Genomic DNA, 12,500 nt, shown 5'->3' with positions numbered 1-12,500 from the left:
GAAAATAGAACTGAAGACAGAATGGAACGAAGGGAGGGAGAGGGGGTCTTCTTTCGGCCTATCCCTCTCTCCACTCGTCCGTAGTTTCCGTGGGGTCAGCTCTGCCCTCTGTAACCCGATTCTCACCACAGAGTCCTGTACAGAAACCAACACATGAGCACCGTCCCAGCGCTGGGGTTTTTATTATTTATTATCGATTGTCCTTTAAAACCCTTCGGCTGTAGATGGGCGGTATTTTCCTGGGAGCGACGGAGACAAGAAAAAGAGCAAGATACTGAGAGAGGGGAGGTTCGGAGTGATAGGGTGAGTGGGCTTTGTTTTGCGGGGGGGAGATGAGAGGTGTTTGTGAGGTGGATGAAGGGTGGGGTCAAGCAGGTCAGATCAACACTTGTTGTTTTACTCTCTCTCTCCTTTCGCTCCTTAGTCTGCTCTCCCTTTCTGTCTGTGTGTGCTTCTGTGTCTGCCGGTGCTCGTTTTGAACAGGTGAATGCATGGAGGTTGCAAGACGCCTCTCCTTTGCCTTTGAAACGTTTGTTTCTGCTGGTGATGACCACGATAACAAGACTTTATCGACATAATTCTGTCGTGTTCCCTATATCTAATTACGACTGTTGGTTGTACGCATCACCAAAGGTTCAGACAAGTGAAGAAGGCTAATCTAACTTTACTGCAGGTTCATTGAGATTGAAACGTTGTGAGAGTTTTAGATTCAAAGCCCACGTGAGTGTGGGCACGACACTGAGAGTTACAGCAGCTGCTGCAGGTGTTTCAGGTTCTTGTGACTAAAGGAATGCGAACTACGTTGCAGTCTTCGTGTATCTCTCCTTTGATAGAAGCTTCCTTTGTTTGCTATGTCTCAGAAAACAAAAAGGAAAGCTTTTCTTGCCTCTGTAAAACCATTGACCCGTAACGCGTTGCATTGTGGAGATCTTTAAGATAAAACCGAGATCTGATTTGTTTTGCTCAAAGCAAGTTATCTGTTTGGTTTTAAAACCATCGTTCTGTCCTGTTTTGATTTGTTATTGCACATGGACGTGTTTTCTTTCAGTGCCATTTTTTTAAAGGTGCACTATCCAGGGTTTTGCCAGCAGTGACTCCGCAGCGTCTCGGAGCCGGTTGTGTTTACCTTCTCGTAGCAAAAGCTAACAATGTCTTACTCCAACCGAACTTAAAACACATTCAACAATTTCATAATATCCATAACGGCTAACGTTATCTTTCCAGTCCCTCATTAAAACAGATATGGGACATCGTTTTCCAGAAAAATCGTTTTCCATCACCAGCCAGACGCCACGCTGCAGTGAATGAAGCACAGATTTACCTGACAAAGGATGTTAGAGAAGAGAAAGCAGAATTTATAGTGCACAATCACATCAGAGAGGAGAGGAGTCACTGACCAGGGAGAGGGCTTCTAAGAGAATATCTGGGAGTCCAGAATCCTGTTGGAGCCTTTCATCAGAACGTAGTGTTCTCCATATTGGAAAAGTCAGTCCAGCTTTTAATTCTTGACTCCTCCTTCACTCCTTGTTAGAGGCTGATTATGCACAGTTTATACTTCTGCGACGAACCCACGTTATAAGCAACGCATCAACGTGAATCCTATGCTGTAGCCTAAGGCCTGATCATGACATGCACCTGTACAGGTATAACTACGTGTCACGTCAACGTAGACCATGGCGACTTCGGTCAGTAGTCAGTCAGACAAGTGGAACCGAAGTTCAGAAACATGAACACCTTTCCTCCACGCTACAGAGACTGCAGACAGCCGGTTATTCATGCCGAGAGATTTTCTCAAACGTAGTGTGGACGCCAGGGATGAATAGAAAGGTTGAACAAAGGAAAATTACGGTGAAAAATAATAACGAGAAAAACGTGCCCGCTTTGTATTCGTTTCTTTCCTGGTAGGTCCCAGACAATGACCTACTTCCTTAATAGTGCACTTTAAAGATTTATAAATCTAAAACTACACCACCACCTGCGTTGTATACTACGTAGTGTAGAGGAAGATGTTTGCGAGTCAGCCCTAGTGGTGAGGTAGTGTAACTGCAGAGTGATGCAGACACCGACGCAGAAGTATAAACGCTACACAACATTGTATGGCTGTTGCGTAGCCTACGCTGGACGTTCTGCGTCGATGCCGAAGTGTTAATCGGCCTGACGTTGGGGACAGTGTTGGTGTCGTTGGAGGCCCAGGTTTCCAGAGGGTGGGACTATTTGCCATCACCGAAGGTGAACAAAGGTGGCTTCTTTCTCTGCCTAGGATGCCTTTTATCCACTACACATTTACATTGAAATGAATTGTTTGCTGCTTTATGAACGTGTAAAATCTCGGTTACAGCACGTTTAAGACACTTTGTATACACACAGGCTGAGTGGGGGATTTCACTTGAAAGTGTGTAAGCTGCAGTGTACTAGCAGTTTCTAGTGATTGTCAAGCCTCGCCTATAAGCTACTTGTGGTTAAACTGTGTCCACTACATCCAACATCTCAGTTTAGCAAGACAACTTGAGCCCAAAGTCAAGCCTGGCAAATGGGAACAGAACTGAGGAAGATTCCTTTAGGACAGTCACCTTCTGGAATACCACCCAGGACTAAAAAAAATAACCAACTGTGGACAATCTGCTTTTGATCCAGACCAAGGGAACTGAAGTATAAACACTAAAATACCCTTCTTTTTTCAATAACCTTTTTTTGCTAGGCGTAATTAAGTGGGTATTAAGCTCCTGAGCCAAAAGGTCCATCTAAGCCGTCACGCTTGAGGCACGATAGTCAAGCAAGATGTTTAATTTTTTCTCTAGTACTTTATAGGCATTTTGGCTAACAGTGGCTGTTTAGCTGAATGAAGTGCTTCTGATTAAATAAAGTATGTGATCCACTGAGTTAATGCCCCACAGTTACTGACTAATGTATTACAAGATATTAGCTCCACTCTTCACAGCTAAACCCAGCTTGTTTTACACAGTGTGCTGTACTTAATTCATGTAAACATCATTAACGAGGCTCGCTTTGTAGTGAAACACACAGTTTTAACTGGAGTATGTCGTATCGCAGGGTGGCACAGTAGTGTCGCCGTCTCACAGCTCCAGGGTCCTGGCCACCGCTTGTTTCTGCCCACTGTACGTAACTGTGTTTACTTACTTCAGAAGCTAGCGTTGCTTCAACGTGATGGTTTCTGCTCTTCCTGTTTTTAAATACGATTTTAATTATTTTTCCTGAGAGAATAACGGAATCGATTGTGTTGCCTGGGATTGCCTTAGGTGCTGAGGGAGCAGTTGGATGCTGCCTTAAAATTCGGACAAATTAAGATATCTAAGTAGGCAGCATACTTGTGTTTTCTAAGAACTGGGACAGGCTGTGTGTCAGGAGTGTGCACATTATGATGTAAAATGCTCTCTATGTAGACAGCTCTGTAGGTTTTGGGACAGACCCTTGGAGAACTGGTTATTTGTTAGTTAGGTAATGTTAATAGGTAATATGGCTTGGCATAAGCTCTTCAGTGCTGCACTTCGTTGTTGTTGTAGTAGCAGTAGTAGTGCACTTTCTTGGGTGTTAAAGGCTAAGCACCACTTAATGGACCTCCATGAATATTCCACATTATTGTAGTTACTGACAGATATAAGTATGAATTAAAATGAAAATAGCAGCTTAATTTGATTTAAAACTGACAATTTTATTAAATTGACGGAGAAACCCGAGCTCGCTACAGAAATTCTTGAACGCGACCGTGACGTCACTGGTGGACAACAGCTGAACAACGCCGCGGTAAAACACCGTTATGACCGACTGTTATGACAGTATCTAGCTAAATAACCAACATTATTCATGACAATAGCCTAGCAATAAGCTAAACTCAAATGTAGAGGTACCGTTATTCTTGTAAATGTGATCGAAGTCGAACTCGAATTCATCCGACACTATAAACCTCCGTAATGCAGCTACGTAGCCGAGTATAATCTGAGACACCGAGTTTAGCGAGTCAACGGTCTTTTAAACCTTATTCCTTCAATTAGTAAGAAATAACATGTTTTCTGACTATCAATAAACACAAGTTAGGAACTCAAACTCCACTGTATTTATTTGTTTGACACTTTCATATCGCTGGTGCTTAGCCTTTAATCATTTCATGTCTGGATTGACTACAAAGTATTAATAGCTTGTAATAGTTTTGAAAGATCCGTCCTATTGTTAATTAAAATTGCTGTTTGAAATGGTCTCTTTTTCAGATTTTAAGAGCTACAGGTTCTGTTCTTTACTGATGCAGAAATATAAATCTTGATAAAATAGCATCATAGTTCCCATCTGTAATTCCCGTAATGTAAATAGGCCTCTACCTAATTATTGGAATCAGCCGAATTCTTCAGCGTTAGACATTCAGTAAACACTAGCAAAACGTTCAGTAAAACTAGCCACTCCATGGATGTAGTGTTCACGATTTACTGTTGTAATATCACAACAGAACTCTAATCTTAAATATCCTTGTTCATATTTTGCAAGTGACACAGTTTAAAGTGCGATTTTTGTAAAATTTCAATTGGCACAAATTCTTGTTTCTCATTTTAAATCCATTTTATATCAAATATTGTTATTCTCCAGTAGATTTTGCTGTTTCCAAACATCATCCAAAACTCCACAAAAGACACACTGTGCCACCAACCTGTGTGTGTGTGTACATGATTCCCCTAAGACATGCGAAGCCATTACAGCTTCTGTTTGAACTGCTATTAATACAACACCACTGCACAGCTCAAAATGCTTGGAGGAGAACTCTAATAACCCAGCTCTGTTGTGGCAGCTAAAAGACACGTGCAAAGAGGAGGAGTGCTATTCTCCCCAACCAGAGAAAGCGAGACCTGTTGTGCTCTTTAGGACTTACCCCCACTACCAGGGACCTGAGAGCTCTCAGAAATGCTACTTTTGTTGAATTCCAGAACAGAGAATTGTTGGGTCTTTGTGTTTTATAATATTTAACACACCTATATGTTAGAGGACAAAATAACTCAGGGTTTTTCTCGAAGGACCGCAAGCAAAGGCCGTAGAGGGAACGAATAATAGCTTTAGCTCAGACTGAGACTCTTAGAGAAACTAAGAGAGAATGCTAACCTCTAGTATCTGTAGTTGCTCATTTTAAAGAGCGTTATCTTTTGTTATCATTTATTATATATATATATGAAAAAAATACATGTGTTTTTGCTGTTAGTGTTTTTATTTACCTCTTAAATTAATTCATTGCCGTGTTCATCAAATCACCACATTTTCAAACTTTATTTAAGCTGTTAAAGCTGTCACACGTGCGTTTTACCAAGTGATTAATCACATCTTCCTTTTGAGTGGGATGTGGTAGGAAGGGGTGAGGGAGAGAGAGAGAGAGAGAGATTTAAGCAATGAACACATACAGCACATTTCCTTCTCATGCTCCACCTGTCAGAATCTCTCTGCCTCTCTCACGTGTCTCACTTTGAGTATGTTACACTCCTCTGCCATCTCTCACACAAACGCTCCATCTCTGTCTCTGTAGAAACACGCACACACACACACACACACACACACACACACTTCATTATACTCTGTGTATCTCATGCACATCAAACAGATTCTCTCCAACAGTAAACCTAAACCACTCCTCTTCCATTTAGAGACTAGGGGTTTTCCCTCTGTCTGTCTGTCTGTCTGTCTCTCGCTCTCTCTCTCTCTCATGTGGCACATGCTGTTACTTTTTACGCTCAGCTCTTCCTAGAGATCTGTTTACTCAGAACTCATAACAACCTAGAACAGCCACTCAGTAATGTCACAATCAGAAAACGACAAAGTGAATACACCAGTGTACACACACACACACACTGATATTCCAGTTGTTCAAAGACAAACATGTATCTTCATTTTTGTTGAAGCTGTCGTTTTTTTAAACAGTTGTGTAGTACTTACTGTGGAAGGTTTGACCCCCTTCACAGACACTGTACGTCAGGGGTCACAAACAGGCGGTCCACAGTCCAGACCCAGACCCTGTCCCATTCGGACCTGGACCTGTAACTGATAAACTATTAAGAGCTGTTTGTTTTAAATGGTGTGAGTCATCTTCTAGTCATTACGGTTCAGGTTTAGCGATCCAGGAAACTCTCAGACTAATCACATGTGTTTCTGTATATGTCACGTGAGGCTACTCAGCCAATCAGATCTGTGCATTATGATGAGTGATGTCACACACACAGGGCAGGGCTCCAGACATCGCTGTCCTGGGGCCAGTGAAAATAGCCAGAGGGATGTGATTAAAAGCTCTTTTGGGTTAAAACTAGAAACTTTAAGAATGAGGGTATGATTATGTGTTGAAATTGAATTCCCATCCTTGAGCATAAAGAGCCAATCAGAGTGCTGGAAATGTAAAGCAGTAAGTCACCTCCAACTGACGTAAAAAAAAAAACTAACAAAAAATTGTTTTATTTTACTTGAAATGAGAAAAGGACCTTTTTATTTAGAGTATTTGTTGTTTATAATATTTAAAGATCATGTTGTGTATTGAACATCTGTGTGTGTGTGTGTGTGTGTGTGTGTGTGTGTGTGTGCTGTCAGACGTCCCTGCTCAGGAGCAGCCGGATTTGTTCCTGAAGAAACTGCAGCAGTGCTGCACCGTGTTTGACTTCATGGACACGCTCTCTGACCTGAAGATGAAAGAGTACAAGCGCTCCACACTGAACGAGCTGGTGGACTACGTCACGGTCAGCCGGGGCTACCTCACAGAGCAGGCCTACCCTGAGGTCGTCAAAATGGTGAGGTCTTCAAGCCCTAGAAATAAACACTATGTGAATGTTTGTGAAGGCAAAGTTTGGCAAAGCATAAGTTTTCACATTCAAATGGCCTTCTGGTTTCTACTCTAGTCTTTCCCTGACAATACAGGAGCACTTTGTTCATCTGTAGCTCTGCATACTTTGCTCCTACTTAACCTTGTTTATCGGTGCACATGACCACCACCACCACAGAGCAGGCATGATTAGGGTGGCGAAACGGTCTCAAATATGCGTGCCCCCTCTGGGGATGCAAAATTCCAGGAGTTTTCAAAGTTGGTTAAAAATATATACTGAAGTATAATCTTGGCTAGAATAATTAGATATGATACCAACACAGCTGAACAACAAAGCTGCTCCTCATTCCTCCGTCACATGTACAGCATATGTCCCAGTGATTTCTAGAAACCTGACACTCACCCACTACTGAAACAAACAGGGACCAAAGGTCTACCTAAAGTCAGGTAACTTTTCATGAGGTTCATATTTTTATTGACAGTAAGAGCATTGAAACATTTAAGCATCTAATAAATTGAGATGTAATCTCACAGTTGCTTGCTATCTGCTGAATCAGAAAAGTTTAATGAGCAATTTTATTTAAGGGACTAGTTTACCAAGGCTAGCAGGCTAGCAAGAGGTTAGTTTACCAAGGTTAGCAGGCTAGCAAGAGGTTAGTTTACCAAGGTTAGCAGGCTAGCAAGAGGTTAGTTTACCAAGGCTAGCAGGCTAGCTACCTTTTTTTTTGCCTCAACAGGTTTCTGTAACCAATAATTAATAAACCCCTTGGCAACCCTAGTGCCCTCAGTACAGAGAATGATCTACCACCAAAATAACACGCAGATCAACATGTGGACTACAGTCTGTAATTGTAGAACTACAAAGTGCTCCTCTATGATCAGTGGAACTGAGAGAATGGACAATGACTGTAGATACAAGGTCATTTTATTGTGTGGGCTGATTGGTGTATGCAAATTTGGCATGTTTTGAAGTGAGTGAGTGCTGACTTTAGGCTTGCAGTTAGAAGAGAGACAAACGGAACAATGCTAACCAAGGCATGATCTATTATTATTATTATTATTTTTACATACGTTTTAGCTGCATTAGCCTTGAAGTTGCCATGCAATATTAAAGAATGACCCTTTGTTTACCCAAATATGGGGATTTTAATATTGAACCTTCAGAGAAACATGGCACCACTAAGACATTAATTTGCTCTCGATACATCATTTATCCGAATGCTATTTACATAAATGAATATATCTTTGTCAAGGCAACATTTGACGTGTTTCTTTGCTCTTGTAGGTGTCCTACAACATTTTCCGGACTCTTCCACCCAGCGACAGTAATGAGTTTGACCCAGAGGAGGACGAACCCACTTTAGAGGCTTCGTGGCCGCACTTACAGGTGCCCGTTCTGCTGATTGTGTTTGTGTGTCTATGAGCACACATTTAACACTGATTTCCAAAGAGCCTGGTGGATTTAGTGGTTTCATTTTCCAAGTGTGTGAGGGGTTATTGTTGTTGTTGTTGTTTAACCTCTACCTCCCAGTAGCAATCAATGAATCAGTCTGGCACACAACATTCAGCGTGCTTTCACTCAGTGTCCACCTTATTACAAACACCTGCTCTCTACATCCACTCACTGGCCACTTTATTAGAAACAACAGCCTTTTGCCACCTACCTCATAACTTCACTATACAGCTGTAAATTACAGACTGCAGCTTATCACTTCTCATTCATCTCTCCAGTTTCTCACTACATGGTCGCTGTTGTCCAGATGATGTTAGGGTAGTGGGCTGTTCTCACAAAACAGTGACGAGAGAATGAGTGAGAGTTGGGAGATACTTTTAGTTTTTTAGTGGTTTGCAGCCACCAGCGAGGGGTTTCTGATAAAGTGGCCAAGGACTGCATGTACCTCCCTTTAATTTTCCCCGTTTTCTAAATGTTTTGTTTTCTTTGCATGAGATCCCCCGCTTTCTCTCTTTCTCTCTCTCTCTCTCTCTCTCTCTCTCTCTCTCTCTCTCATCCCAGGACTCCTTTAGAAATGAGATTCATATCTCAAGGAGAATCTTCCTGGTAAAACCTTTCTTTCGTTTTGTTTCATTGTTGATTGTCATGGTTTTTTTTTTTTGTTTTTTTTAAAGAAACTATAAATAGATTAATATTTGAGTTGGACATGTCCCAGCCTTTGCCCTCGTCGTTTAGAAACCCACATTACTGCCCCCTGGTGGCAGATTTGTTTATTTACTTATTTATTGCTCCCTGTGACTATGGCCTCAGGTGAACCTCGACCTTTTGACCTTCTGGCTGTCCCATATCACCCATAAATACTGAATATTAGTGCATTTTTAATCACATTAATCTCTTTCTACTATTTGTCTTAAATTTTTTTCATTCCCTTATTTCATTTGCTGTTCTTACTCCTTTTTTCTTTCACTCTTTGTCTTTCTCTCTCTCGCTCGCTTTCTCTCATTCTCTCTCTCATTCTCTCTTGCTCTCTCTCTCTCATGCTTTCTCTCTTACTCTCTCTCTTGCTTTTTCTCTCTCTCATTCTCTCTCTCTCATTCTCTCTTACTCTCTCTCTTGCTTTTTCTCTCTCTCATTCTCTCTCTCATTCTCTCTTACTCTCTCTCTTGCTTTTTCTCTCTCTTACTCTCTCTCTCATGCTCTCTCTCTCTTTGTCTTTCACTCTCTCTCTCGCTTTCTCTCATTCTCTCTTACTCTCTCTCATGCACACTTGCTTTTTTTCTCTTACTCTCTCTCTCTTGCTTTTTCTCTCTCTCTCATTCTTTCTTACTCTCTCTCTTGCTTTTTCTCTCTCTCATTCTCTTTCTCTCTCTCATGCTCTCTCTCTTTGTTGTTCACTCTCTCTCGCTTTCTCTCATTCTCTCTTACTCTCTCTCATGCACACTTGCTTTTTTTCTCTCTTACTCTCTCTCTCTCATGCTTTCTCTCTCATTCTCTCTCTCTCTCTTTGTCTTTCACTGTCTCTCTTGTTTTTTTTCTCTCTCTTGCTTTCGCTCTCTCTCTCTCTCTCTCTCTCTCTCCCTCTCTCTCTCTCACAGCTGGTGTATGAGTTCTTCATTCGGTTTCTGGAGAGTCAGGAGTTCCAGCCCAGCATTGCCAAGAAGTACATAGACCAGAAGTTTGTCTTACAGGTGAGCGCGGTTTAAAGCCGAGACGTCCAGCAGTGTCCCGTCAGTCACACTGTGTTTATTCAGTGTACGTCTCCCCTCGTTAATCTCCTCGCCCTGTTTCCTGTTCCTCCGCAGCTGCTGGAACTGTTCGACAGCGAGGACCCGCGAGAGAGAGACTATCTGAAGACAGTCTTACACAGAATCTACGGCAAATTCCTGGGGCTGAGGGCTTTTATACGAAAACAGATAAATAATATTTTTCTACGGTGAGAAGACTTCTTGCAAACAGCACCTTTAATGTGAACGTGATTATTTAATACGACCCTCTCACTTTGTCTCAGAAGCATTAAAATTGTATTTAATTTACATCTGTTTCTTTTTTTACGGCAGTTTTTAAATGTTAGTCGATTGAGGGTGTTTCAGACTTTTATTTTGTAAATTATCTGATTAAATATTTGTTTATAAGACCGGGCAGATTTGATGTTTTTATTGGTCAGTTTGGACTGTGCTCTGTATCAGCCGAATGTTTATTTTGGGAGACTGTACAAAGACATCTGCCCTTAATTGATAATGCTGCGTATTGAGCTGTTGGTATTATTATTGTTATTTATTTCTCTGTAATGCCAAACCCAGCGGGATGTGATCCAACTGATATTGCACTGTTTTATGCAGCAGAATCTGTTTTTGCATTGACATATCAGAATTATACCTTATTAATACCTCCCCAGTTACAGTAGCAGCTAATAAATAGGTCTCTCTCTCTCTCTGTCTCTAGATTTGTTTATGAAACAGAGCACTTCAATGGAGTAGCTGAGTTGTTGGAAATTTTGGGAAGGTATGTTGCTGGATCTTTTACCACCTTCCTAATAATTCATAAGGGCAGCTCTAATTGAATAATTAATAAAAAAAAAAATCTCTCTCTCTTTCCCTCTTTCTTTCATGCTCTCTTTCTCTTTCTCTCTCGCTCTCTCTTTCTCATTCTATTTCACTCTTTCTCTCGCTTTTTCTCTCTCTCTCTCTCTCTCTCCCTCTCTCCTTTCTCTTGCTCACTTTCTCTCACTCTCTCTTTCTCTTTCACTCTTTCTCTTTTTCTTTCTCTTTCACTCGCTTTCTTTTTCTCTTTGTCTCGCTCTCTCAATCTCTCTCTCTTACACTCTCTCGCTCTCTCTCGTTTTCTCTTTCACTCTTTCTCTTGCTCTCTATCTTTCTCTCTTTTCTTTCACTCTCTCTCTCTCTCTCTCTCTCTCTCTCTCTCTCTGCAGCATTATAAATGGCTTTGCTTTACCTCTGAAAGCTGAACATAAGCAGTTCCTGGTTAAAGTGTTGATTCCCCTCCACACAGTCAGAAGTCTCTCTCTTTTCCACGCACAGGTAGGAGCAAAGTGTTTTAGGGTTGGGACACTAAAATACACCTCATTTGATTTTAAATTGCACACACTGACGTTTGCCTGTCTTCTCATATCAGTAAAGTATGGTGTAAATGTTTACGTCAGTCAGCCCTACGATGTGTGTCTGCTTCAGTGTGAAAGTTACCCGAGGTGATTGTCGATAAGACGACAAACGAAAGAACTGTACACAGTGTATCAGTGTGAGACGCATCACAGTGTGAGCTCCAGGTGCCTAGCGCTGTGGGGTCTGTGAGGTGTTCGGTGTGTTCTCACTGTGTCTGTGCTTGATGCCCTCTGATGGACCTGTACCTTGTCCAGGGCGTGTTACTGCCTTGCGCCCAGTGATTCCGGGTGGACTCCGAACCCTCCATGACACTAAAAATGAAGGAATTTGCAGTAGAAACACACTGTTTTACATGTGACATCCCCTCAGTCGCTTCACTAGTTGTAACTGCATAATAACTATAAAGTGTCTATTAGATAGTTAGGGATAATGATGTCTTTTAAAGCCCACCCAGTAAACCAAGGGTTAATCTGACTGTACATTTATATAATACGTTCAACAGTATGATAGTGTGTACGATGTATTTGTAGAGTCCATACTCTAGATGTGTTCAGAATGCCAAACTGCACAGTGTTAAATGACTCTTTGAGAGTCCAGTGCACTGTTTACACTGTGAAACTAATAGATTTGAGCCTGAGGCTGAAATAAATCACAGGTCAAAGGTCACAGTAAAAAGACTCAGTCAGTTTCTCTCAAACTATATACTCTTATTTTTACATGTCATTTAAAAATCAGCCAGTATGACTTTAATAACTCGTAGCTGTTCCTGTGGACATTGTGTAATTTCTTTTTTCAGTTATCTACTGTTGTGCTTTGTTTTGCAGTTGGCGTATTGTATTGTACAGTTCCTAGAGAAAGACCCAACATTAACAGAACCAGTAAGTGTTGCAGTCAGTTTTAAACCTTTTCTGTATTTGCTCTCTTTTAACACTTAAGTCCTGTTAGAGCTGGTTTAGTACTGACACGGCAAAGTCTGTTTATTGTCAATCCAACAGAGTGTGTGTGAGTGTGTGTGGAGAGAGAGTGTGTGTGAGTGTGTGTGGGAGAGAGAGTGTGTGTGTGTGTGGTAGAGAGAGTGTGTGTGTGTGAGTGTGGGAGAGAGAGTGAGTGTTTGTTGGGAGAGAGTGTTGTGTGT

At 41.5% G+C, this 12,500-nt stretch overlaps 1 protein-coding gene across 1 annotated transcript in view; it reads left to right on the top strand.

Annotated features, from left to right (window-relative positions):
• Nucleotides 1-12,500, top strand: part of ppp2r5eb (protein phosphatase 2, regulatory subunit B', epsilon isoform b) — a 99,954-nt gene that overhangs the window by 20,112 nt on the left and 67,342 nt on the right. The window contains exons 3-9 of the mRNA XM_066679146.1: nt 6,565-6,761; nt 8,079-8,180; nt 9,842-9,934; nt 10,049-10,179; nt 10,689-10,748; nt 11,176-11,284; nt 12,190-12,255. Of these exons, the coding sequence (XP_066535243.1) occupies nt 6,565-6,761; nt 8,079-8,180; nt 9,842-9,934; nt 10,049-10,179; nt 10,689-10,748; nt 11,176-11,284; nt 12,190-12,255 (758 nt within the window). The remainder of the gene's footprint in view (nt 1-6,564; nt 6,762-8,078; nt 8,181-9,841; nt 9,935-10,048; nt 10,180-10,688; nt 10,749-11,175; nt 11,285-12,189; nt 12,256-12,500) is intronic.

The sequence above is a fragment of the Hoplias malabaricus genome, chromosome 8, assembly GCF_029633855.1.
Source record: "Hoplias malabaricus isolate fHopMal1 chromosome 8, fHopMal1.hap1, whole genome shotgun sequence".
Taxonomy (NCBI): Eukaryota; Metazoa; Chordata; class Actinopteri; order Characiformes; family Erythrinidae; genus Hoplias; species Hoplias malabaricus.
The sequence above is the reverse complement of the archived record's forward strand: the minus strand, read 5'-3'. Positions and strand labels throughout refer to the sequence as shown.